Source organism: Aegilops tauschii, chromosome 2 (assembly GCF_002575655.3).
Source record: "Aegilops tauschii subsp. strangulata cultivar AL8/78 chromosome 2, Aet v6.0, whole genome shotgun sequence".
In the NCBI taxonomy this organism is placed as follows: domain Eukaryota; kingdom Viridiplantae; phylum Streptophyta; class Magnoliopsida; order Poales; family Poaceae; genus Aegilops; species Aegilops tauschii.
Genome location: NC_053036.3, coordinates 347,198,296 through 347,226,290, shown reverse-complemented (window position 1 = coordinate 347,226,290; position 27,995 = coordinate 347,198,296). Strand labels below are relative to the sequence as shown.

Here is a 27,995-nt window from a genome sequence, read left to right as displayed (position 1 = left end):
GATACCTTGGTTCTCAAAAACTGAGGGAAATAGTTGCGCTACTTTGCTGCATCACCCTTTCCTCTTCAAGGGAAAACCAACGCAGTGCTCAAGAGGTAGCAAGAAGGATTTCTGGCGCCGTTGCCGGGGAGGTCTACTCAAAAGTCAACATACCAAGTACCCATCACAAACCCTTATCTCCCGCATTACACTATTTTCCATTTGCCTCTCTTTTTCCTCTCCCCCACTTCACCCTTGCCGTTTTATTCGCCCTCTCTTTTCCGTTTGCCTTCTTCTTTCCTTTTTGCCCCTCGCTCTTTCTGCCGTTATGTCTGAAATTGGGGAAATTATTGTCGATATGGACGATAATAATATCATGGAAAATTCTGATGCTCCTGCTGAAGAACCCCCTACCTTGCATACAAATTTTTTTCGAATTGGTAGTGGTAATATTATTGGAAAAGGAGTTATTCAAGATTTCTTTACTTGTGCCGGTGCTTTGCCTTCTATGGGTAGTTCCATTCTTCATAGAACTAGTAGTCTTGCGGACGCTATTGCCATGCTTATAGTTGAACTTGAAAGGCAATTTATGCACTTGCACCCTTGCATACAAAGGATTTTCCTAGAATTTTCTAATATAGAGCATTCTTCTGTTAAGCGTGCCGCTACTATCTTTTTGGCTTATGAGTTCAGATTTATAATAAAAGAGGCCAAAGAAATCTTTGCGCATTATAGGGTGGACGCTGGCCGTCCTCCCATAGAGGCTATCCTCTTTGATCAGGAAGAAATAATGCGTTTTCAATCTCTAGACTATGTTGCTTTCAATGAAAACCTTAGAAAAAAGGTCCCTACCAATGTTCTAGTTGATAGAATTTCTGAACTTAATGATGATTTGGCTATTCGAAATAATGAGGTAGGATATTCTCTCGAGTATAGGCTCACAAAGTTCTGTCAACAGAATGCTTATAATGATGAATTGGTTGTGCAATATGAAGGGCCGAAGGAGGAACCTATACCTCCTAAAATTGATCTTGGGGACTTTTGTCCCATTAAATTTAGTCCTTTTGATTACTTTTTCTTGCCTGAAAGGAAACTTGCTGCTGAATGTAGAGAATATGAAATGACTTTTAATGATCTATCCTATTACTATGGCACTACCTAGATCTATCATTGCTTTTATGCCTAGCTAGGGGCGTTAAACGATAGCGCTTGTTGGGAGGCAACCCAATTTTATTTTTAGTTTTTTTGCTTTTTGCTTCTGTTTAGGAATAAATATTTGATCTAGTCTCTGGTTAAATGTGTTTTTATGTTTTAATTCGTGTTTGTGCCAATTTTAACCTATAGGATCTTCTTGGGTGATAGTTATTTGATCTTGCAGAAATTTCCAGAAACTTTCTGTTCACGAAAATAATTGTTAAAAATCACCAGAACGTGATAAAATATTTATTCCAATTGCTGCTGATCAATAAACAAATTTTCTAGGTCGTCCTATTTTGGCTGATTTTTTGGAGTTCCAGAAGTTTGCGTTAGTTACAGATTACTACAGACTGTTCTGTTTTTGACAGATTCTGTTTTTCGTGTGTTGTTTGCTTATTTTGATGAATCTATGGCTAGTAAAATAGTTTATAAACCATAGAGAAGTTGGAATACAGTAGATTTAACACCAATATAAATAAAGAATGAGTTCATTACAGTACCTTGAAGTGGTCTTTTGTTTTCTTTCGCTAACGGAGCTCACGAGATTTTCTGCTGAGTTTTGTGTTGTGAAGTTTTCAAGTTTTGGGTGAAAGATTTGATGGATTATGAAACAAGGAGTGGCAAGAGCCTAAGCTTGGGGATGCCCATGGCACCCCCAATATAATCTAAGGACACCAAAAAGCCAAAGCTTGGGGATGCCCCGGAAGGCATCCCCTCTTTCGTCTACTTCCATCGGTAACTTTACTTGGAGCTATATTTTTATTCACCACATGATATGTGTTTTGCTTGGAGCGTCTTGTATGATTTGAGTCTTTGATTTTTAGTTTACCAAAATCATCCTTGCTGTACACACCTTTTGAGAGAGACACACATGATTCGGAAATTATTAGAATACTCTATGTGCTTCACTTTTATCTTTTGAGTTATATAGTTTTTGCTCTAGTACTTCACTTATATCTTTTAGAGCACGGTGGTGGATTTGTTTTATAGAAACTATTGATCTCTCATGCTTCACTTAGATTATTTTGAGAGTCTTAAATAGCATGGTAATTTGCTTAAATAATCCTAATATGCTAGGTATTCAAGATTAGTAAAAACTTTCTTATGAGTGTGTTGAATACTAAGAGAAGTTTGATGCTTGATGATTGTTTTGAGACATGGAGGTAGTGATATTAAAGTTGTGCTAGTTGAGTAGTTGTGAATTTGAGAAATACTTGTGTTTAAGTTTGCAAGTCCCGTAGCATGCACGTATGGTAAACGTTATGTAACAAATTTGAAACATGAGGTGTTCTTCGATTGTCCTCCTTATGAGTGGCGGTCGGGGACGAGCGATGGTCTTTTCCTACCAATCTATCCCCCTAGGAGCATGCGCGTAGTGCTTGGTTTTTGATGACTTGTAGATTTTTGCAATAAGTATGTGAGTTCTTTATGACTAATGTTGAGTCCATGGATTATACGCACTCTCACCTTTCCATCATTGCTAGCCTCTTCGGTACCGTGCATTGCCCTTTCTCACATTGAGAGTTGGTGCAAACTTCGCTGGTGCATCCAAACCCCGTGATATGATACACTCTTTCACACATAAACCTCCTTATATCTTCCTCAAAACAGCCACCGTACCTACCTATTATGGCATTTCCATAGCCATTCCGAGATATATTGCCATGCAACTTTCCACCATTCCGTTTATCATGACACGTTCATCATTGTCATATTGCTTTGCATGATCATGTAGTTGACATAGTATTTGTGGCAAAGCCACTATTCATAATTCTTTCATACATGTCACTCTTGGTTCATTGCATATCCCGGTACACCGCCGGAGGCATTCATATAGAGTCATACTTTGTTCTAGTATCGAGTTGTAATCATTGAGTTGTAAATAAATAGAAGTGTGATGATCATCATTTTCTAGAGCATTGTCCCAAGTGAGGAATAAAAAAAAGAGAAAGGCCATAAAAAAAGAGAAGGCCCAAAAAAATGAGAGAAAAAGAGAGAAGGGACAATGTTACTATCCTTTACCACACTTGTGCTTCAAAGTAGCACCATAATCTTCATGATAGAGAGTCTCTTGTTTTGTCACTTTCATATACTAGTGGGAATTTTTCATTATAGAACTTGGCTTGTATATTCCAACAATGGGCCTCCTCAAGTGCCCTAGGTCTTCGTGAGCAAGCAAGTTGGATGCACACCCACTTAGTTTCTTTTGTTGAGCTTTCATATATTTATAGCTCTAGTGCATCTGTTGCATGGCAATCCCTACTCCTCGCATTAACATCAATCGATGGGCATCTCCATAGCTCATTGATTAGCCTCGTTGATGTGAGACTTTCTCCTTTTTTGTCTTCTCCACATAACCCCCATCATCATATTCTATTCCACCCATAGTGCTATGTCCATGGCTCACGTCATGTATTGCGTGAAGGTTGAAAAAGTTTGAGATTACTAAAGTATGAAACAATTGCTTGGCTTGTCATCGGGGTTGTGCATGATGAGAGCATTCTTGCGTGACGAAAATGGAGCATGACTAAACTATATGATTTTGTAGGGATGAACTTTCTTTGGCCATGTTATTTTGAGAGGACATAATTGCTTAGTTAGTATGCTTGAAGTATTATTATTTTTATGTCAATATTGAACTTTTATCTTGAATCTTTCGGATCTGAATATTCATACCACAATTAAGAAGAATTACATTGAAATTATGCCAAGTAGCATTCCACATCAATTTTTTTTTATCATTTACCTACTCGAGGACGAGCAGGAAATAAGCTTGGGGATGCTTGATACGTCTCCAACGTATCTATAATTTTTGATTGCTCCATGCTATATTATCTTCTGTTTTGGACATTATTGGGCTTTATTATTCACTTTTATATTATTTTTGGGACTAACCTATTAACCGGAGGCCCAGCCCAGAATTGCTGTTTTTTGCCTATTTCAGAGTTTCGCAGAAAAAGAATATCAAACGGAGTCCAAACGGAATGAAACCTTCGGAAACGTGATTTTCGGAACGAACATGATCCAGAGGACTTGGACCCTACGTTAAGAAATCAAACAGGAAGCCACGAGGTAGGGGGGCGCGCCTACCCCCCCAGGCACGCCCTCCACCCTCGTGGGCCCCATGTTGCTCCACCGACGTACTCCTTCCTCCTATATATACCTACGTACCCCCAAACGATCAGATACGGAGCCAAAAACCTAATTCCACTGCCGCAACCTTCTGTACCTGTGAGATCCCATCTTGGGGCCTGTTCCGGAGCTCCGCCGGAGGGGGCATCGATCACGGAGGGCTTCTACATCAACACCATAGCCTCTCCGATGAAGTGTGAGTAGTTTACCATGAAGGAAATATGCCCTAGAGGCAATAATAAAAGTATTATATATTTCCTTATATCATGATAAATGTTTATTATTCATGCTAGAATTGTATTAACCGGAAACATAATACATGTGTGAATACATAGACAAACAGAGTGTCACTAGTATGCCTCTACTTGACTAGCTCGTTAATCAAAGATGGTTATGTTTCCTAGCCATAGACATGAGTTGTCATTTGATTAACGAGATCACCTCATTAGGAGAATGACGTGATTGACTTGACCCATTCCGTTAGCTTAGCACCCGATCGTTTAGTATGTTGCTATTGCTTTCTTCATGACTTATACATGTTCCTCTGACTATGAGATTATGCAACTCCCGTTTACCGGAGGAACACTTTGTGTGCTACCAAACGTCACAACGTAAATGGGTGATTATAAAGGTGCTCTACAGGTGTCTCCAAAGGTACTTGTTGGGTTGGCGTATTTTGAGATTAGGATTTGTCACTCCGATTGTCGGAGAGGTATCTCTGGGCCCACTCGGTAATACACATCACTATAAGCCTTGCAAGCATTGCGACTAATGAGTTAGTTGCGGGATGATGTTTTACGGAACGAGTAAAGAGACTTGCCAGTAACGAGATTGAACTAGGTATCGAGATACCGACGATCGAATCTCGGACAAGTAACATACCGATGACAAAGGGAACAACGTATGTTGTTATGCGGTCTGACCGATAAAGATCTTCGTAGAATATGTGGGAGCCAATATGGGCATCCAGGTCCCGCTATTGGTTATTGACCGGAGACGTGTCTCGGTCATGTCTACATAGTTCTCGAACCCGTAGGGTCCGCACGCTTAACGTTACGATGACAGTTTTATTGAGTTTTGATGTACCGAAGGAGTTCGGAGTCCCGGATGAGATCGGGGATATGACGAGGAGTCTCGAAATGGCCGAGACGTAAAGATCGATATATTGGACGACTATATTCGGACTTCGGAAAGGTTCCGAGTGATTCGGGTATTTTTCGGAGTACCGGAGAGTTACGGGATTACGTATTGGGCCTTATTGGGCCATACGGGAAAGAAGGAAAAGGGCCTCAAGGGTGGCCGCACCCCTCCCCTTGGTCTGGTCCGAATTGGACTAGGGAAGGGGGGCGCCCCCTTCCTTCCTTCTCTTTTTCCCTTCCTCTTTTCCTATTCCATATGGGAGGTGGAATCCTACTAGGACTAGGGAGTCCTAGTAGGACTCCACACTTGGTGCGCCCCCTCCTAGGGCCGGCCTCCTCCTCCCTTGCTCCTTTATATACGGGGGCAGGGGGCACCCCATGGACACACTTGATATACGATATTTTAGCTGTGTGCGGTGCCCCCCTCCACCATATTACACCTCGATAATACCGTTGCGAAGCTTAGGCGAAGCCCTGCGTCGGTGGAACATCATCATCGTCACCACGCCGTCGTGCTGACGAAACTCTCCCTCAACACTCGGCTGGATCGGAGTTCGAGGGACGTCATCGAGCTGAACGTGTGTAGAACTCGGAGGTGCCGTACGTTCGGTACTTGATCGGTCGGATCATGAAGACGTACGACTACATCAACCGCGTTGTGATAACGCTTCCGCTGTCGGTCTACGAGGGTACGTGGACAACACTCTCCCCTCTCGTTGCTATGCATCACCATGATCTTGCGTGTGCGTAGGAATTTTTTTGAAATTACTACGTTCCCCAACATACCAGACCTTCGGGTCCATAGTTATTAGCTAGATGGCTTCCTCTCTCTTTTTGGATCTCAATACAATGTCCCCCCCTCTCTTGTGGAGATCCATTCGATGTAATCTTCTTTTGCGGTGTGTTTGTTGAGACCGATGAATTGTGGGTTTATGATCAAGTTTATCTATGAACAATATTTGAATCTTCTGAATTCTTTTATGTATGATTGGTTATCTTTGCAAGTCTCTTCGAATTATCAGTTTGGTTTGGCCTACTAGATTGATCTTTCTTGCAATGGGAGAAGTGCTTAGCTTTGGGTTCAATCTTTCGGTGTCCTTTCCTAGTGACAGTAGGGGCAGCAAGGCACGTATTGTATTGTTGCCATCGAGGATAACAAGATGTTTTTTTATCATATTGCATGAATTTATCCCTCTACATCATGTCATCTTGCTTAAAGCGTTACTCTGTTCTTATGAACTTAATACTCTAGATGCATGCTGGATAGTGGTCGATGTGTGGAGTAATAGTAGTAGATGCAGGCAGGAGTCGGTCTACTTGTCTCAGACGTGATGCCTATATACATGATCATACCTAGATATTCTCATAACTATGCTCAATTCTGTCAATTGCTCAACAGTAATTTGTTCACCCACCATAAAATACGTATGCTCTTGAGAGAAGCCACTAGTGAAACCTATGGCCCCCGGGTCTATTTTCCATCATATTAATCTTCCAACACTTAGCTATTTCCGTTGCTTTTTATTTTTGCTTTTACTTTACTTTGCATCTTTATCATAAAAATACCAAAAATATTATCTTATCATATCTATCAGATCTCACTCTCGTAAGTGACCATGTAGGGATTGACAACCCCTTATCGCGTTGGTTGCGAGGATTTATTTGTTTGTGTAGGTGTGAGGGACTTGCGCGTAGCCTCCTACTGGATTGATACCTTGGTTCTCAAAAACTAAGGGAAATACTTACGCTACTTTGCTACATCACCCTTTCCTCTTCAAGGGAAAACCAACGCAGTGCTCAAGAGGTAGCAGGGTTCTGATCCCTCAAGCAGCTATGATGAGGGCAGTAGGAGCACACCTAGTAACTTGCCCAAGGCAGCTACCAGGACAAGGAAGAAGAAAACCTCATATTCTGAAGATGAAGATTATGTGGCTGTTGAGGATGAGGCCACTTCAAGAAAGAAGGTGCTGAAGAAGGAATATAGCACTACTGCTGCAACAAAGCCTAGAATGAAAACAAAGGCTCCAGCAAGAAGAGTTCCAATGTCAAAAGCCAGAGCCTCTACTGCTGAAGCTTCCAAGCCAAAGAAAGTTGCCACAGGTGAAACCATGAAGTTCACCATTGAATCTGAAGAAGAAGCAGCTGGTGAGGATAAGAAGAAGAAAAGGGCAAGAACCACTACTGCCAAAGTTCTTGGCAAGCCCTCAATGAGGATTGATTCTGAAGAAGAAGAAGAAGAACAAGAGGATGTTGCACCAGCACCCAAAGCTCAGAAGCTCATGGGAGATGCAATCAGATCAGGGGCTGCTCCATCCAAGCCCAAAGCTGCTCCCAAGGCTGCTGCTCCAGCTCCAAAGCCTAAACCCAAGAGAAGCACTAGAAACATTCCCGCTGAGGAGAAAAACAAGGCCCCAGTGCCTGAGGCTGCTGAAGAAGAGGAAGATGCCTCACTTGTTTTGAGAAAGCTCAAGCCCAAGATCCCTGACCACAATGATGCACATCCTGTTGCAGAAAACATGAAGATCAGGAAGGATGCAGGACTGAGGTTATGGAGACAGTCTGATCCATATGCTGTCAGGAGAAGAACTGCTGTTGACTACAGGTTTCACACTAAGGAACAACAAGACTTTTATGAGACAGTTTTGCTTGACAAGAAGCCCATAGTGTGTGACATGAGATGGGTTGACTGGGAGTACATCAAGAAGAATGAAGATCACTATCCTGGAGTATATGACAGCTTCAAAGCATGTGGAGTTGATACATTTGTTGCCCAGAAGCTCACCAAGTGGAATGATGAGCTGATCATGCAGTTTTACTCCACTACCCACTTCTATCCAGATGGAAAGATAGTTTGAATGTCTGGAGGTACAAGGTACCAATCCACTATTGAAGAATGGGCTCAGTTGATTAATGCTCCGGAAGAAAATGAGGATGACTTGGATGTTTATGCTGAGAAGAAGAAAGACCACAACACTATGGCACACATGTACAGAGATCCCAGATGATGCTTTGGAGAATCACAAGTTTGGATCTGTCCACTTTTTGTTGTCTGGTCTGCCTACTATAAATTGGATCCTAAGGCACACTTTGCTACCCAAGTCGGGTGATCAAAAGATGATCAGAGGACATGCTATCAACTTGCTACATTTGTTTGATGTGCCTCAAAAGTTCAAAGTCATGAGTCTGATTGTGGAAACAATCAAAAGGACAGCAGCTGATCAGAAGAGAAGTTGTGGGTATGCCCCACACATTCAGGAGCTCATCAACTCAAAGATGGGCACATGCACATATCTGTTGGATAAGGAGCATCTGGCCTTATATCCTGAGTTTGAAGACAACACTGTAGTCATGACTGAGAATGAACCATCATTAGCTCAAGCACATGAGAAGAGAGAGAAGGCAAGGGCAGAGAAAGCTGCAAAGATGCCAACTATTGAAGAGGCATCTCAGGTTTTCCTGAAGAGCAAGCTAGATCAGTTAGCATATCTGATCCAATCGAGAAGGGCTTGGCCACCCTGACTCAAAACCAGGAGAGCTTGGAGAGGATTATAGAGACCAAATTCTATGATCTTGATCTCAAGGTAACTGAGATCCAAATTGCAGTTGAGCAGCTTCAGGAGGAAGCAGAGGAGAAGAAGGGCAAGTCTACTACATATGCTTTTGCTAGAGTGCCCAGAGGACAGAGATCTGCTGTAGTGCCAGTCACAGATACTAGAACTACAGCATCAGCTCCAGCAGCTACAGCTCCAGTGTCACCTCCAGCAACCACTCCACCAGCTCCGGCTACATCATCTGAAGCCTTCGTCCTTGGAGTTCTCTCAACACCACCTCCCGAAGATCAAGCCTGAGAGACGTTTAGCACTATGCATTTTTGAACTTTTTGGTAACTTGTTGCCAAAGGGGGAGAAAAATGTATAAATCATAGGCTTCGAGAGAGAGTGTTGCTTTTTATCTCTCTTGCTATTTTGGTTGAAACTTTTTATTGTGTGCTTGTGAGATACTTGTTTGATCATGTGTTTGATCATATGCTACCCTTAATGCTTGTTGGATGATATTATCTCTTATATCCTTATATGATCATTCACTTGCTTAGTGATGAGTGCATGCTTTTAACTTCTATCATTTTGAGCGCTCCACCAAGATGTATGTGGCACGGAAGAGTAACCCATGATCCTAATCGATTGTGCATTTGCATTCAAAAGCAAATTTTAAATAATGCACAAATTTAGGGGGAGCTCTTGCTTATCACATACTTCTCAAAGCGACGATGTTTTTCAATCTTATTATCATTTGTTGAAGCTTTGATCTATATGTTGTCATCAATTACCAAAAAGGGGGGGATTGAAAGTGCAACTATTCCTGGGTGGTTTTGGTAATTCCTAACAACATATAGCTCATTGAGCTAATGCTATTTCCAGATAAATATTTCAGGAAAGCTCAATGATTGGCATGGCATGGATTAGAAAGTGGACCCCTCAAAATGCTAAGGACAAAGGATTGGCTCAAGCTCAAAGCACAAGACTCTACATTTTCTGTTTTAGTGATCCAAGATCACATTGAGTCTATAGGAAAAGCCAATACTATTAAGAAGGGATGGGGTGTTGCTTAATGAGGCTCTTGCTCAAAATGCTTAGTGATATGCTCCAAAACCCTCCACTACTTTCTCATATCCACATATGTCCTAATCCAAAAAGTCCAACTCAGCCCCACCGAAATTTCATATCCGGAGCCACCGAGTTCAGTTGTCATAGTCACTGCCAGAAACCTTAATCAATTCGGTCTCACCGATAGGGATCTCGGTCCCACCAAGATGGGGTTGCAATCTCTCTGTTTCCCTTTCGTAACGTTTCGGTCAAACCGAGATGAGCGATCGGTCCCACCAAGATTGCAATGCAAACTCTCTATTTCCCTTTCGTAACGTTTCGGTCCAACCGAGATGAGCGAATCGGTCCCACCGAGTTTGCCTGACCAACTATCTATTTGTCTATTACCAAAATCGGTCTCACCGAGTTTGTGTAATCGGTCTCACCGAGATTACGTTATGCCCTAACCCTAACGAAATCGGTCTCACCGAGTTGACGTGTCAGTCCCACCGAAAACCCTAACGGTCACATTATGAACTAAATCGGTCTGACCGAGTTTAACTATTCGGTCCCACCGAGTTTGGTAAATTGTGTGTAACGGTTAGATTTTGTGTGGAGGCTATATATACCCCTCCACCCACTCTTCATTCGTGGAGAGAGCCATCAGAACATGCCTACACTTCCAACATATATTTTCTGAGAGAGAACCACCTACACTTGTGTTGAGGTCAAGATATTCCATTCCAACCACATAAATCTTGATCTCTAGCCTTCCCCAAGTTGCTTTACACTCAAATCATCTTTCCACCAAATCCAAATCCTGTGAGAGAGAGTTGAGTGTTGGGGAGACTATCATTTGAAGCACAAGAGCAAGGAGTTCATCATCAACACACCATTTGTTACTTCTTGTAGAGTGGTGTCTCCTAGATTGGCTAGGTGTCACTTGGGAGCCTCCGTCAAGATTGTGGAGTTGAACCAAGGAGTTTGTAAGGGCAAGGAGATCGCCTACTTCGTGAAGATCTACCCGAGTGAGGCAAGTCTTTCGTGGGCGACGACCATGGTGGGATAGACAAGGTTGCTTCTTCGTTGACCCTTCATGCGTGGAGCCCTCCGTGGACTCGTGCAACCGTTACCCTTCGTGGGTTGAAATCTCCATCAACGTGGATGTACGATAGCACCACCTATCGGAACCACGGATAAAAAATCTCCGTGTCATCATTGCGTTTGCTCCCTCAAACTCCTCCCTTTACCTTCATATGTAATTGTTCTACATTCCGCTGCTATACTCTTAGAATTGCACATGTAGGTTCGTTGCTTGACTTGTGCAAAGTTGCTAAAATCTGCCAAGAACTAAAATTGGAAAAAGGCTAGATTTTTAATTGGTCAAGTAGTCTAATCACACCCCCCCCCCCTCTAGACATACTTTCGATCCTACAACGGCGCACTCCTCCTACTTGCCGCCCGGTATACCTCTCCTACTCGCCGGCCCCCTGGATCCCACTCCCCCTACCATAATATTCTGATTTCAAGGCAAACATAGTGTTTGATGAAATTTGACTATAGAATTTTTTTTCTATACTGCTATCGTGCTACTTCGTCAATTCAGGGTGTGTAGGGGATGTTGTCCTGGGTCTGTAGAGGATGCGGTGCGTGGCTGCTTGTGTGTATGCATATATGTTAATTGGTGGCTGGTGTGTGTGTGTGTGTGTGTGTGTGTGTGTGTGTGTGCAGGGTGCAAACAGCGACAGCGAGTAGGCGGCAAGTATACTGCGTCGAGAAACGATACAGGGGCATGAAGCAAGCGAGCAGGTGTGCGCGGCGACCTGCTACTGCACCAATAGTAGCCTTGACGGAGCACCGAGGCCGGCTCGACAGGGCATGCCGCCCGCCGGTAGACGCCTGGTTGTGTGAGTCGGAGATGAACCCTGCGTCGTCGCCTCTGCAGCCTGGACAGAGCTCCGCCGGTGTTGGGGATGAAGCCTGCGTTTGTGATGGTGATGACGCTCTCCATCTACTTTCTCCACTGGCTATAAGGGAGTAAAGATCACATCGTGGATGTGTTTTTCTTCAGAGATGTGGCCCTGTCGTTGTTGGTTGTCGAATTTGCGATGTAATCCGTCCCTATACTCTCCCGCACAATGAGCAGAACAGAGCAGCGGCTGCAATTTACCGTTGATTTCTTGGAGTGATTCAAACCTAGGAAGCCTGCTACTTGTGCAAGCAACAGGGTAACAAGTTTCAGTTTTCTTACTGATGCACCTCAATTTGCAAGGTTAGAACAATGTCAGTTTACTTTATGTTGGTTTTCTAATTTCTACATATTCCCTCAACCAAATCTAATTATCTAGATAGTACGGAAAAGCAGGCAAATTACGTAACTATTTGGGTGTACTCATGCTCTGCTATGTCAGATTGAGGAGAAAGAATTATTTTATTCACCATCCTATTTTTTATCTATAATGATGATCACTTTTTCCATCTTGTGATCTTCTTTGCTCCAGTTGTGCGAATACTTTGTTTGCACTTTAGTGGGACTGAAATTTTCCTGCTACCATGTGTCATGGTAGTAGGCTGCTGCGGCAAAAAACCGGTAAGCCCCCTAACGGAAGAAAATTGAAAAAAGTCTCATCCTGCTTACCATGTTTTATCTTAAAATTTTGGCTTGAATTTTTTTTCTGTATAACCTATATCTCTGCATGGTTACTTTCTCCACACATGCTTTAGCTGCAGCATTGGTCAAGTGGCTTGAACACAACTCACGTGAGTCATCGCCAAATGGCCCTTTTCTGAAATTCATTCTCTTATGCACTGAGAGAGGAGTTACTCCATGACAGTATGTATACATACAGATGCAAGCAATGGAGAAACTCATGCAGATGATGACTGAACAATTTTTCATGAATTTTCCAACCTGAATTGGTTACAGAGGTTGGGAAAAGAGGAATCTAGGCTCTGATGAACACATGTTCTTTCGCAGGTGACTAACAGTTGGCACCTCCATCTTTACATTACATCAGGCCAGCGCTACAAAGCCCATGTATGCCTCTGCCTGCCTGCTCAATGGAAGATCCGATCACAAAAAAGTGGATAAAAATACTCATCAGTTTGTCAAAATACATGTTTGTTATCTTAGGAACGAGTATAGCTATCACCAGAGTACAAGCAAATATTTCAATTTTTCCATGAAGCAAACTTATGTTATGATTATCACATTTTGATCTTGGAGTAATGATTGACGAAAGTAGATGGTTACTGCAGTCTGCACCAGTCCAGTATTTCTAATTACAAGTTTGAGCTCCATAGGGATAATCTGATTAGTGTATCACAAGCTTGCTGTTTCTAATTGTGCAAATTCTGTAGTTATTTTAGGGTTTTGCAGAATGCATAGATTTTCCATAACAGAAAGAAGTGGATGTATAACCTGATTTTGCTTTATTATTTGGTGCCAGTTGGCTTTGGAAATCCCAGTTTCTCCAGTATTGTAACTCTCTGTCAAATCGTCAAATTAAACTGATCTTTCTATTTGGACAACTTGTAATTTGTAATATTATGATTTTCCTTTTCAGAAACCAATTCAACTAGACCAGGACTATGTTTATTAGTCCTCCAGTGTTTATTGGAATGAGATGACACATGGTATGCCAGCTAACAAGCAACTGAAGCAAGAAGATTTTTGTAATTTCTTGGAAAGAATGAGCCCCTGAACCCAGGATGGCGAAGGATCCAATATGTCAGGACCAATGAGGGAATTGCAGAGCTTCATATTCAGTTTATTTTAGGTGCTTGCCTACTTCAAGTGTCTAGATTACAGGAAACATGTTTCTTCAAGTGTCTACTTCAAGTAAGTTTCTTATAGAAGTAGTCAGTTTGATTCCTTCAAAATAGTTGTTGCCTGATAATTTGTGTATGACTAAATAGCAGTACCTCAAATTTTGCTTCTGCTTCTTAAAACAGAGTAATTCTGTAAATCCTAACAGAACCCTATCAGTCTGGACCAATTTCTTGTAAATCTACAATACAACATAGCCTCATCTGATCGAACCATTGGTTTCAGATCAATACATCCTTGTCCATTCCCATAAGATCAATAAAATTCAGTTTGATTGTGTCAAAAACTTGCTACTTGACAATCTGTATGACTAGATAGCAATACCTTAAAATTGCTTTTGATTTTAAACTGAACTGAACTCGGTTGGGGCTGAACTGAACTCAGTTTGGTTCTACAAAATATAGGGCTGTATTCTACATTGTTTTAAGGCGGTAAGGTGACCTAAGGCGAGCACCACCCGCTCTAGCGCCTAGGCGACGCCCGGGCATATTTGTAAGGTTCTGCCAGGGCGCCTTATCGCCTAAGCGTCCAAGGCAGGACGCCTTAAAAATAATGGTATTCTATAAAAACTGAACTGAACGGTCGGTGGGCAAAATAATTTGATGGACTGTAGTTTCTTTGAATTTTTCTTGTTAACTCTAAACTGGACTCAACTCAGTTTGATTCTGTAAAAAAGATTGTGACAGACTTATATGCAGCAGTCTTTCGCCAACACTCAAATTAGATGGACATGATATTTAAAAGAAATCGACAGACTGTAGTTTATGAGAATTTGGCAAGAAACTCGGAACCGATGGACTTGACTTGTGAAAAAATGTAATCAATGGATGACTACAGTTTATATCAAACACAGAATCGATGGACTTTCGCAATGCAGGCTTGCCCTTACCATTTACCAGGTGGTGACTTGCCGGAGGAGCCGGTGGTGCTGCTGCGATCTTCTCCAGGTGATGGTCAGTGATGCAAGCTAAAACCCGGGATGGGATAGCGGCTCCGGGCGACAATCAGAGGCGAGGCAGCGCTGCAGACCAAGGACAAAGTGCTGCACCGGGGCGACGGCATGGGGCGAGGAAGAAGCGGCGGATGGGGCTGCGCATGGGGGAGTTGGGGCGACGGCTTGGTTCAGTGCACGGGATCGTATTAACTCTGTTTTCTCCTAGGTACATGCGCTGGTATAGTTTCTCCGTGGGATTACCAAACGATTCTCTCTCCTCCTTGATTAAGATGTCACATCAGTTTTTTGCTTACATAGCAGGATTAGCACCCGTCCAGGGTGGAGCACTGGGAGCAGCCTTATAGAAGTAATGCAATATATTATCTCTTATGCCTACTTGAAATACTGTTGTGGGTCTGTACTTTGCCTCTCATATTGTATGCCTATTCTCTTAACTGTAGTAAGGATGAAGCAGGAAAGTGTGCTGGACCTTCTAACATGGATATTGTATATGTACGAGCCACGGGCCACTATTGTTTATCGTATGGATTGTAAATGTAGTGACACTGAAGTTTGTAACATATCCTTAAATTTCTTTATTGTAACATTATGTTAACTAAAAATCTGGTAGCTGTGACCTTGATATTCCCTGTAGAGCCAGCAAAAAATAGAATAAAAAGTTTCATTACAATTGGTGATTGAATGTCAAATGGCAGTGATTTTATATCAATGTGTGGGAGGTTGATGAAAGATTGCATGCAGAGTATACCAGTGAAAAACATCATCTATTTAGATGACCTATTACCAGAGCAGATATACTATATTTCTAGCTGAAGTTAACATTGCTAAAATATTTCACCGGGTGGCAACTTGAGGGCAAGAAACATACATATAAGCCTATTATGAAATGTCTGGAAATATTGAAGCTTCAGCACCGCGCTCCAGCATCCGTGGAGGAGTTGCGCCGTTTTGGACGTGTTGGTCAACTTCTGCTGCTTGAGGGGTTGATCACGAGCATAGCATAGGCCGACGGCGGGGAGGTGGTCTGTGTCGGGGAAGAGGGCGACGTTGGGGAGGAGGCCAATGATGTGGAAGAGGGTGATGAAGGGAGGAGGACGGCGGTAGGAGAGGGAGGCAATGGAGTGGCGGCGAGCTAAATAGAGTGAGGTGGAGGGTTGGCGGTTCGGCGGTGGCGAGCTTGTGAGAAGGGAACAATGGCGGCGTCATGAATAGCGCTTCGACGGGGATCATCAGAAGGGGAATTCAGAACTAAGTTATGCCACTTGGCGATGGCATTGCCGCCGTAAATATATTGAGCTATGTGATTCAACTTCACAAAGCTAAGCTTCGACAACTTCACCAAATCATACTATGAGAGGCCTCCGATCCGCGTAGTTGGTGAAGCACGGAGTTGAAGGAGATCCGAGCAATCCCTGAATTAAAATTCTGCTCTTGGACATCAACATATCAAACTGAAACAAGACTGATTGATGCACCTACCCTACCGGTGGTTGAATAAAATTTTGTAGGTCTTAGTGTCATCTCATGATACTATCCATGCTTTCCATCCTCAAAAAGCCATTCGTTTAAGTCACCCGTAGCAACGCACGGGCACAGTTACTAGTACATATATATGCATAGTTGGCCCGCAAAATAACTGATGTGCTAGCCCATTGCACAACAGTAGCATGTTCCTCATCCTACAACATTAGCAGAACTCTAACCCGTCACACAACAGCACAACTGATTTGAGCACATATGCAAGAGTTGTGCTACGTTTGATGAGATATCCATATCCTGATTTGAGCACAAAATGTTGCTCCGATTTTCACCGCACCGTGCCGAATGTTACCTCCTCGCCTTCTTTCTAGGTCTTCCATGTCATGTGAACAGTAATACCACATGAACGGTCATTGGTAACGCACAAGCTTTCAATATTTGTTGCAGTAAATGCAAGCAGCCCTTGGTAATATAATGTCGCCGAACCAGTGTTTACGTGCGGTAAAGAAATTGAATTGAACACATGTTTTGCAGGAACTGCTTACCGGTTCTAAGAGAAAAGCATTTAGCTAAAATCGAATCTATACTACTATCTAAAACACGAGGTCGTGGGATCCATACGATCTGACCATTCATCTTTAACTCAAATCGAATATGTATCTCTAAAGTGGTTCAGGAATTTGTGGCACTAATCATGGTTGGTAGTACAGCTTTTCTTTTGACGAACAATGTCTGCTAAGACGAGGAGAACACAATTTGTACCTAGATGGATTTGTGGACAAGCAAGCAACTGGTACTGTGTGATTAGCCAAGCATGCTGTCCTCCCATATAAGGTTATTATCTTAGTTTTTTTTCTCAGTTTTCCATCTATTTGGTATGGTACTAATCATCATCAGAAGTTGTATAACCAAGTTTTAGATGGCTTGAGCTTGAACTTTTAAGACGGATTACATTTATTCAACAAACAAACTATCGTTATTTGGCTACCGCAGTTTCGCAATCATTATGTTTACATAGTACCAGGGCAGTGGATACAATTTTTTCGGTTTAGAGTACAAAAAGATCGATGCCCACTTATCTGGACTGAAGCATGATTTTTTAACGACATTCATTACCTGGGACAACAAAATATGATGTTCATACAGGGAGTTAAGGAGGTTTTGCAACACTTAATGTTTTTACCATACAAAAGCATTAACACTCAACTATGGCATTGTTTTAAGACTAGCTTTCTAAAATTCAGAGGTGGCTTCACTTTCGTGCTATATATATTGTGTAAAGCATGCGTTGAGCGTCGGTGATTGCTAATAACTACTCCCTTCGTTCCGAATTACTTGTCGCAGGTATGGATGTATCTAGATGTATTTGAGTTCTAGATACATCCATTTCTGCGACGAGTAATTTGGAACGGAGGGAGTAGTAGCAAGCCTTTGTGATGTTACTGCCACCAAGTAATAGCTGAGAGATAAAAAGTTGATGAAATTAATGCAAATTATTTAAGTAACCTTTACGACCCGAATCATTTGATTGAAGCTTATCCAAAGCAGTGATTTGAGCAACTGAGCCACCCTAATAGTTACAAGTTTACACAATTTAGCAAAGATACATACAAAGTAAAAGATCTTGAACAACACATGATTGCTAGAGAACATCAAAGAAAAAAGGGGCATAATTACACGACTATTACTATCAAATCATCATATGATAGTTAGAGGTTATTAGTAAAAATGTTCAGAGTTCTACAGCTGGCATGCCACTCAACTATAGTGTGGCAGCATTGTAATCATCAGGAGCAAAGGTGAAATATGACAGAACATTTCATATCTAGAAACAATGTATGGTTACTGTAACATGATATGATTAGAATGCTACATGATGGTTTGTTTAGAAGAGAATTAATCCCAGAATGTAGCATGTATCATGGGGTCAAAACTGGAACCCTGTCGTAATTGATTTTCATTATTAAGTTAACCGTTTCTCATTGTGTTTTCTTCCAAGGTGCGAAATTCAACCTACCTTTTTGTGACAAGTCGGACCGGCAGGGGGTGTTGTCTCTTCAGTTGGTATCACCTTCATACTCAATGTTCCGTGCTGCATTGTCTTCCTCTTGGAGTACCGCCTCTTCAATGACGCACCATTAGACATTCCATACACTTTGCCGCTCCGTAGTCTTCTTGAACACTGAACACTTCCATGCTCTGGACTCGCCCCTTGGTTTAGTGCTTCTGACACATGTTCTGTTCCGGGACACACTGAGCTGTTGCCCAACTTGGAAGATCCACGTTCTTCTTCTATTTTATCTATATCATTATTAACTAAAGTAGAGTCCGCGGAGTGAGTAACAATCCTCTGCCCACTTGCATCTGTCTGTATATCTTCATGTGAGTTATCTGCTCTAGATGCTTGACCATTACATGTTTCTCCAGGTCCAGGATCTTCAAAAGATTCATCAGGCGTACCCATCCTATCATTACATAATCCCTCAGATGCAGCCATGTTGCTCACTGAGTTATCATAACCAACACTATTGCCAGAAGGTTCCTGAATTCTTGGTTTTACATAGTTTGGAAGCCCAGGTCCATCTGTATTACCAGTAGACTCTTTAGATGTTCTGAAATCAAACCCTGTCAAAGTATGTTCCATTGAATTGGCAAAGCTGCTGCGCAAGAACTTCTCTACACAATATTCAGTTGATTTTGCTGGAGATAGTATGTGTTCATTCGCCTGTTTCATGTTAGAATTAGCATATTTCTCCCATTGAATAGGAAAACCAAGCCTGAACTGTTCCGAAACCTGCATAAATTTAATGTGGTTAGACGATAAAAGCTTGACCATATGTTAAGGTACCATCCAAAAACTGAAATTCACAGGGATAAACAAGAGGGACAAGGGGAACTATTTAAGTATGAAAAACTACGAACAATCATTTTGGTAACAAAAAATCTAGAACAAACTGATGTATGAAGAAAGAAAGCAAACCTCACGAGAAAATCCATTCCAATGCATCTGTTCGATATTTAATGGACCCCTAGTTAATACAATTTTGTTATCTGCAGTCTCAAGAGTACCATCAGCATGCCGCACCGTAATGGAACCAGAACTGAATACTCGACCTGCTCGATTCCTGTTAGCAAAATGAGTATGTTAATGTTATGAGGTGTCGAGAAAAACTGCTCGTTAACAAGCTAACAGATGGTGTAACACTGTAGAAATTTTGAATGCTACCAGTTCTGGTGCATACAGCAAATAATACAACGAGGCAAAATTTCCTATTCATGGAGATACAGTCACATAAACCAGCATATAAGTTAAAGTGATGTTTTGACCCACGATCAGAAATACAATCAAGGTTTATGGTTTTGTCTGCACTAGAAATATGAATTTTTAACACAAAACAATGAGAAGTGATGTTCTAAAAAAACATAATCATGTTCACAGTTTATCCTCCCATTGATGTAACACTATGTAACATATCATCAGCACAACTTAATGGAGTTACATCAGTAGTAAGGTGTTTATTTTCAAAATAGGCAAATGAGCTGCTTAAACCAGGTACTTGAGAATCATATGTTTCCCATCAACTATTTTCCACCATGTACTCCCGTATATTTTTACATATGTCGGTTTCAGAAAACCTTTAAGAACTACTTATGGTAAAGATCAAGTTGGAGATGGCGCCAACAAGGTCTATGATGTATATACCTTTTCTTCAGTCTACTCATGGTGGAACCAGTTTCCAGTACCAGTACGAATTTATGTCCACTAAGATCATAGAGAAATTTAAAAATTACACATAGTGCTGATGATATTGTTCATAATTTATGTGCATAATGATGTATTGTTACTACTTAAACTGTGTTAGGTTTTTTTTTGAAGTAAACTGTACACTGTACACGGACGCCCAAATTTGCAGGATTGCAGGATGCAGCAATAGATTTTGGGTCAAGATAACAATGTCAATATTACTGAAACCTGAGCGCAGCAACAAACTTGAGGCATAGGAAATCCAAGCAGACTGAGATGTAAGTACAATTTTTGGGTAAACATCCACCTACATGCCTAGCACCGCGATAGCAACCAAATTACAGCGAGGGAAGCAACCTCCGAAAAACCGGCGGGGGGAGGGGAGGAAAGATAGGGGGGAAATGCCTCACTTCTCGACGTTGTCGATGTACCCGGCAACACGGATCTTGCCGCCTTGACCCCTCACCAGCCACCAGTCAAGGAGCGCAACCTAACCGAAAGAGGAAAAGAAGCAGGGGAAGACGTCAGGCCCAGTGCTTAGCAGGACGGAAGCGAAGTGAAAAGAAGAGGGGAAGTGCGAGCGTACGCATCTCTGCACGGTGGCACAATAGGTGGGAGCACGCACGGAGGCCGGCGGTGGGGCAGGAGCCGCCGTCCCGTGGGTGGGGGCACTCACGGAGACCGGCGCTGGGGCACGAGCCGCCGTCCCGTGGGTGGAGGCACTCACGGAGGCCGGCGCTGGGGCACGAGCCGCCGTCCCGTGGGTGGAGGCACTCACGGAGGCCGGCGCTGGGGCACGAGCCGCCGTCCCGTGGGTGGAGGCACTCACGGAGGCCGGCGCTGGGGCACGAGCCGCCGTCCCGTGGGTGGAGGCACTCACGGAGGCCGGCGCTGGGGCACGAGCCGCCGTCCCGTGGGTGGAGGCACTCACGGAGGCCCGCGCTGGGGCACGAGCCGCCTTCCCGTGGGTGGAGGCACTCACGGAGGCCCGCGCTGCGGCACGAGCCGCCGTCCCGTGGGTGGAGGCACTCACGGAGGCCGGCGCTGGGGCACGAGCCGCCGTCCCGTGGGTGGAGGGGACTGGTTCGGGTTTGGACGCCATGCTCCGTGTCCTCATTTGAGAGATTTTTGGCAAGGGAAATGCTTATCGGTAGTGAGGGGCAAGTGGAGAGGACCAGGACTGGAAGGTCGACGGCGGCGGCGGCGGTGCTTGGCGGCGGGGGGAGACTCGAGACGCCAGAGAAACCAAGAGGTGGCGGAGTGAAGGACATGAGGAGCTTATTTCGGTGTCCTTTGCTTCAGTCTAAAAGCATTTGCACCCGACTCACCTCACCGGGAATGCACTGGGCTACAGTGCAGCTGCAGATATCATCAAACACAATCAGAGGCGGAGGACGAAAAAAATTTAAGATGAGACGAAGTCTGAAGCAAATAATTTTTTTGATGCAACACACTAACGATGCACACTGCAAACAAAAAACCAAATACAATAAAAATGTAGACATGTTTTAATAGAAAAACAAGTTAAAATATACTGATAAAGAAGTTTTCAATGGTGTCTAGAAGGACAAGACAATGTCAGTGTCCTGCCCTCCTTCTGAAAATCTTTGTTAGTTTTACCAAGGTAAATACTTTTGAAGACCCCTCACTCATTATAACACACCATCAAGTCATTAAGCCAGCCCGTGGACATCTTGCTGCGCAACTGAGTCTTGATGATTTTCATTGATAAGAAGCCCCTATCAACTGTTGTCGTCGCTACTGGTAGTAGCAATGCCAACTCAATGAGACGATAAAAAGTAGGAAGCATGACATGCCTTTCAAGTTCAACCATCTTTTTAGCTAGCTTGCAATATCATGACAAAGCTCTAAATTCTTCAATTCTTCTCATATGAAAATGAACAGATCGGTTACCTTCTATATGTTCACGTTCATAATAAAAAAAATCATGATAAATTTCTGTGATTCTAGCAAGCTTATCCAAATTGAACCTAGAAAAGGAGTTTCTTGGGTCAAGACAAGAGAAGTTTTGGAACTGCTCTAAAGATACCTCATTAAAATGATAATCAAACTCTGTGATCATGGAGTCTATAGTAGAATGGAAGGTGTCCATATGAAAAAAAAACTCTGTGCTATCGCTTGCTGCCGCCGCCGTCGGCTGCCCCGTCGCCGGTCGCCCTCGGCCTGGTCCTGGCGACCTAGCCAGCCGCCGCCGCCGTGCTAGCTTAGCGTTGCCCCATCTCGGGTGGACTGGCTGGTCGCTTGCGTGTGCGTCTCGATCGAGTCGTGCGCGGTTGACCTGGCTCGACCGGTTCTTGGTTCGTGCATGGGCGCTCGATCGAGTCATGCGTGGTCGACCTCGATCGATTGCTGGCCCAACACACTGGATGCGTTGGCCCATTAGGCCAGATGTAGCTGTTGGCCTCTCTCTGATTAGCGTCAAATTGCCAACGGTCAAAATGAATGATCGAGGCAGCCGAAAGAATCATACGTATATTTTTTTTCTCGGAATCAAGGTATGGCGGCTGCCATACCCTGCCCACTGGAGCCCTCCGCTAGTGAACACAATAAGAGTCGCTATAATGGCGATCGCTGGGCGTGTCCACCTGCCGATTTAGAGATAGAAAAAATACCAGGCCCAGGTAACACCTCCTCAAGTGAAAATATCTACCTATCCTTCGAGTAGAAGCAATATATTTCCCTTTCATTAGCTCCCTCGCGGCTCGTATCCTCTCCCACGCATCCCATTTCCTCTAAAAGAAGTCCAGATAACCCTCTGAAGTTTCATAAACCGGCTAATCCACCCCCTCAGCTCTAAAACCAGTTAAGTAACCCCCTTAGATCTCTAATACCAGGCAAATCACCCCCTTGCGCTGATTATAGTGGTTTCAGCAGGTGGTTTTGCTTGCGTGGCGTTGGACGACTCCCTCGCTGGCTTGAAGGATGGAAGGCGCTAAGCGATTTCACACCTTCGAAACAGAAGGAGGAGCAGTTAACGACCCACTCCATCAAGCCGACGTGGCGGTCGTCCAACGCCATGCAAGCAAAACCGCCTGAAGAAACCACTATAATCAACGCAAGGGGGTGATTTGCCTGGTATTAGAGACCCCAGAGGGTAACTTAACTGGTTTTAGAGTTGAGGGGGTGGATTAGCCGGTTTATGAAACCCCGGGGGGTTACCTGAACTTATTTCCATTTCCTCTCCAACGCGACCAGCCGGTCTTGCATCTCCGTCGCCCACCTCTAGAAAGATATCCTCCTCCCCATCCATGAGCATCTGCAAGAGGCATAGCAGGGCACGCTCTACAGGTGAGGCACTGGCTCCGTGAGATCGGTCGACCGCCCGTGGTGTTGCCGTATATGAAGTATGGAGATGTCATGGGTGTAGAGTATGGCTGCCGGAGAAGCCGGGAAGGTCGACTGGAGGAGAAGGAGCACGGGGCTACGGTGATCTGCTGTGGGGGTTGCACTAGGATTTGCGAGGGGAGAAGGAGGGGACATCTGGGAAGGTACAACATGAAGCATGGCATGACGGCTTCCAAGGTGCCCAAGCCATGGAGCTCTCCAAGAAGCTTCTCTCTTTCGCCGGCGCCATGGCCGTTCGCGGGGGCCGTGTGCTCTATGTCGGCTCCTTCGACTCCCTCAAGGTTTCCGTTCGATTTTCTGCCCCCGCCCCTCTAGAGATTATATGTGTAGTTCATTTTGTTTTATTCTACTGTGCGGTAATCAATTTCTCGAAACTACTTGTTGTGTTGCTGAAACTGCAAGCAATTTTTTTTGTCCCTTGAGTCTTGCTCAAAATTGATTGTGGGGTGCCAAGTAAGGAATTCAAGGGCCGCGCATATGGGCTAAATCTTAGTGGGAATATGGTGCTCCCAGGATTCATGGACTCCCATGTCCACCTAGTGGCCCGCAGGTAGTTCTGCACTTTTCTTTTACTGCAGGGCTTCATTGTTTCTACAAGTGCCTGTTGACTGTTTGCTAAATTTTTAATTGACAGGAATAAACATACGTATATGATGATCCTTTTGATGATCGTCCTCAGCTTGCTGAACTTATCCCTGAGAATTCTCCATTAGGAAAGCCACATGATGAGATAAGAGTTATGCCATTGTTCTTCATTTCAGCAAAATTTGAGTATGAATGTACATGTTTCAGTGTCATCCTTCACCATATAAAATATGGTGATGTTCTCAGTGTCATCTTTTGCCTTCTCGATGTGAATATGTCATGGTCTTTTTCCTGAAATTACAGTTGCAATATTATTAGAGTTGTGTAAATTTAATCTCACGGTATACTGCTTTGGGGACTTTTTAACTATTTTGAAGTTGGTAACAGACCCCTTTTCAGGTCATTCTATGCTATGAATGTTAGTATGGATACCAGTATCTTGATTGCTTATTTTTTTAATTTTCTTTTAAGGCTTTAGAATGCTGCACCAGTTATTCAACTTTAACTTCACCTTATTTCCTTGGATTGTAGGTGTTGTCAAAAGGCAAACTGTTTCTCATATAGGCAATGATGATGAAGTGCCAATATCAAGAAGAAAGCGACCTGTCCGAGAGAGGTTAGGAAATAATGTGTCTGATTCTGATTCGTATGGAAGTCAACAGAGTAATAAAGGGTATATATGTTTCATCTATATTACTCATGGAAAATTCTGGGATGAAGTATGTACCATTCTCTTAAATATTTCATTAATGCATGGGTATAAACTGAACATTGTATATTGTGATCTATGGAGGAAAAAACACCAAATGCACATAGATGAGAAATCTTACCTTATTCCGTTGGCAATTTTTGTAACAAATTACTCGTCCAGGTTATCTATTTCAAGAACAGACATATGGATAATTCAAGAACAGACATAGGTATGTTGAATGAGTTTTCCTGTCGGGCAATTCAAAGGATGTAAGGGCCATATGGAAACGGCACCAAAGCAACTTTGAATGACAAAAATTTGCAAATAGCATCTCCATGTATGATTAATTCATGCATTACTATTGTACCTCAATCTTTGTATCATCACGAACTTTTCTCTCAATCGCCAAGCCAGTTGGATAGTGGTGATCACCTCACACTCTAGCTACCTATTAGCTTAAGGACAGAGACTCTAAAAGGTATGAAATTTTCCCCCTTTTACTGTGCATTAATCTATTTCAGTTTGAACGTAGTTGTAACTTCAACATTTATCACACTCACTCCTTGTAAGTAATGCATATCCAGATGATCGGATGGAGTATGCATATCTGCCAAGTAAGTCCTCTTCGGACCCTTCCACCTCGCTGGCCTCACCATTGGAGACTCGACACAAGAACCGGCGCCGCCACTGTGTGTCTGCTGGTGACGCTCACACAAGAATCCAGAGGCAGAACCTTGGTCCTCTCCCCGCGAACACCAGCTCTATGATGATGCGGCCGCGCCCTGTGGGCGGCATGACTGACACCACCGTCCATGCCATGTTTTGGCTGATCCCCCAAGGCTCCTTGCCGATGTCCAACCAGCACCGCGCAACCAATGGTCCTGCCGCCATGACGATGCCCACCTATGTGCTGGTCTAGATTTTTGACCTGCCTGCAATGGACAAGGTCATACGGGCATCTGCTTTTGATGTGCTGTGTGCTCTCTTTTCACAAGTGTAGCAACATGATCATCGTGTTGTAGAAACTATGCTATAGTTGTTCTTCGTAGATGTTTCCCTACTTGTGTACTAATAAATAGATCTGAGATAGTTAGAAGTCACTCACTATAGTCGATCTGAACTACTTTGTGTCAGCGATCGTTGATTATAAGTATTTGTATGATACTTATATATTATCATATCTGAACTAAGCACACATAGTACAAATAGGAGAGTGGAAAGGGCGCGTCCTATCTGGCACCGCTGAGCTTCCGCTCAGGCGGCGCGCCATGGGCGCGCCCCAAACACTAGTCCCATTCCGTAGTCACCCGAGCTGAGTAAAAATGAGGCTCTCACATTCGGCGAAGCATATGGGCCGTTAGATCTATTTTGCCTCCCGATCATGATCGTCGGATATAGTGCAGAGGGGATGTGAGCTGTCGAATATTTCGTGAATCGACTTGGGCTATCCATATTTTTACAAATGTCAGTAGTATGCAATTTGGTGATCTGGCTAGGGCTATAATTGGGATTTCATGTACATACGTATAAAAGGCAACAACTCTCACGATAGAAAACCTAGCAGATGCCTCGACCCGTCCAGTTCCCTCTCACTCTCTTGATCTCCAGTCCAAACCCTAGACTTTGTGTCCGCACTCACGCCCTCCCCTTCCTATATGTCACTCTCTTCCTTTCCTACCCTCGCGTTGTCGCCCAGTCGGCCGCTTTGTCGCCGGTCATCGCCTCCAGGAAGCACATGGCCGCTGCTCGATCCTTGCCTACCTAGGCCGCGCCGCTCTTTGGCGCTCGACAAGGAAGGCCCTATCTGACCCGCTCCTCGGCACTCAACAGGAGAGAGCCTGGGTGGCCGAGCCCTGCCTCCTTCACCCAGGTCACTAGGGAGGAGAACTGTTGGAGGCAGGGGTCTGGTAGATCTGGTCACGATTGACTCTGACGTTGTTGGAGGCAGGTGTCCTTCTCTATCTTTTAACCTTTATCATACCCTAGATGACTCGTTCTTCCCATGGCGCAAAGACCAGTTGCAGCCAAGCAAGTTATGAGCACCATGTGTTTATGAATGATCCGCAAAGGATGTTGCATGGCTATGAATAAGCACAAATACAACTACACTAACAAGCATATGCATAACCACATTAGCAAACATACCCATAACCACATCAACATGTATGTAGAATCATAACAATGGCACACATACATACGCATAAGTATACAGTTGTAGGTATAGTATCTTAGCATGGATAGTCTAACAAACAAGGAAAACTACTCCTGGATCATGGCAAGTGTTTGTTCGTGTTGGCTCCACTTAGTCAAGACCGTTGTGCCGAAAAGGTAAAACACGATGTCCCTGAAACTATCCTTAGTCAGAACATTAAAGGTGAGGAAGTACCTGATCTTCAGTTGGTGAGCCACCATGAAGCCGGTCCACCCTACGTCAATGGTGAGCATCTCATTAAGTTCTCGAAGCTTCACCTTCCAACTGTAATCGGTAGTCATGCGAAGAATGATTTTTGGTGGGATGGTGCCTATGTGCTCGCGGAATGCCTGGGGGATTGGAAGTAACTCCAACTCAGGTGCGAAAATCTCCTTGCAAAAGTGGTTGGGACGCCATGCTCCGTGTTCTCATTTCAGATATTTTTGGAAATGGAAATGCTTACTCGCAAGGGGCAAGTGGAGAGGACCAGGAATGGAACGTTGACCCCAGTGGTGGTAGTGCTTGGCGGCAGGGGGAATTCGACACTCTAGAGAAACCAAGAGGCAATGTAGTGAGGGCATGAGAGCTTATTTCGGCGTCCTTGCTTCATGCTAAAGATTTGCAGCCGACTCTCTCACCGGAAATGTACCAACCTACGTGTTGGAGATATTCCCTAGAGGCAATCATGTGATGATGATATTTCCCTATGTATTCATGAGTCTTTTGTATTGTCCTTAAACATCATCAATGATATGTATCAATGAGTACATGACTTGTTTGTGGAACTATATATTATATGAATATCGTTCTAATAGTCCCTAGTTGATAAGGCTATGCTGACACATATGCTTTGACTAGTATACGATTTGGTTGATGACTATGTTTCACAAGTCATGTGCGTAGAGATGCTTAAACCGATAGTATGGACTCAGAGATGGAGATCGCCGAGTCGAACATGCCCACTTTGAGAGACAACAAGATGTTGTCATATGTTAGTCTCAAGTACAATGTATATGCCATGTCCTAGACCTAAGGTCCTCGCATGTTCTCAGGATGAGGATCGACTCACTTAGGGTCTTTCAAACGCTACTCCGTAACTTGGTAGTCATAAAGGTAGCTTTCGG

The 27,995-nt window shown here is 43.6% G+C and overlaps 1 protein-coding gene and 2 long non-coding RNA genes across 6 annotated transcripts; 2 read left to right on the top strand and 1 right to left on the bottom strand.

Annotated features, from left to right (window-relative positions):
• The first annotated feature begins 11,472 nt into the window (after positions 1-11,472).
• Positions 11,473-16,803, top strand: LOC109750589 (uncharacterized). 2 transcript variants are annotated; one of them, XR_012202683.1, is made up of 4 exons: positions 11,473-12,024; positions 12,102-13,067; positions 13,597-13,871; positions 14,737-16,803. It is a non-coding gene; the product is annotated as an uncharacterized lncRNA (long non-coding RNA). The 2 variants fall into 2 exon arrangements; XR_006670095.2 differs by having other exon boundaries at positions 11,478-12,302; positions 12,532-13,067.
• On the bottom strand, positions 12,908-21,366 carry LOC109750587 (uncharacterized). Of its 2 annotated transcripts, none has more exons than XM_020309547.4 (5): positions 20,625-21,365; positions 20,449-20,528; positions 19,274-19,418; positions 18,311-19,087; positions 12,908-13,083 (listed from the first exon to the last, which is right to left on the bottom strand). In XM_020309547.4, exons 1-5 carry the CDS (start codon positions 21,153-21,155, stop codon positions 13,039-13,041), a joined length of 1,578 nt encoding a protein of 525 aa, XP_020165136.3. In that variant the 5' UTR covers positions 21,156-21,365; the 3' UTR covers positions 12,908-13,038. The 2 variants fall into 2 exon arrangements, with proteins under 2 accessions (XP_020165136.3, XP_045088977.2); XM_045233042.2 differs by lacking the exon at positions 12,908-13,083 and adding an exon at positions 17,772-17,863 and having other exon boundaries at positions 20,625-21,366.
• A 2,067-nt stretch (positions 21,367-23,433) lies between these two features.
• On the top strand, positions 23,434-25,540 carry LOC109750588 (uncharacterized). 2 transcript variants are annotated; one of them, XR_012202682.1, is made up of 5 exons: positions 23,434-23,685; positions 24,521-24,605; positions 24,861-24,909; positions 25,095-25,158; positions 25,265-25,540. It is a non-coding gene; the product is annotated as an uncharacterized lncRNA (long non-coding RNA). The 2 variants fall into 2 exon arrangements; XR_012202681.1 differs by lacking the exon at positions 23,434-23,685 and having other exon boundaries at positions 24,336-24,605.
• The last annotated feature ends 2,455 nt before the right edge of the window (positions 25,541-27,995 follow it).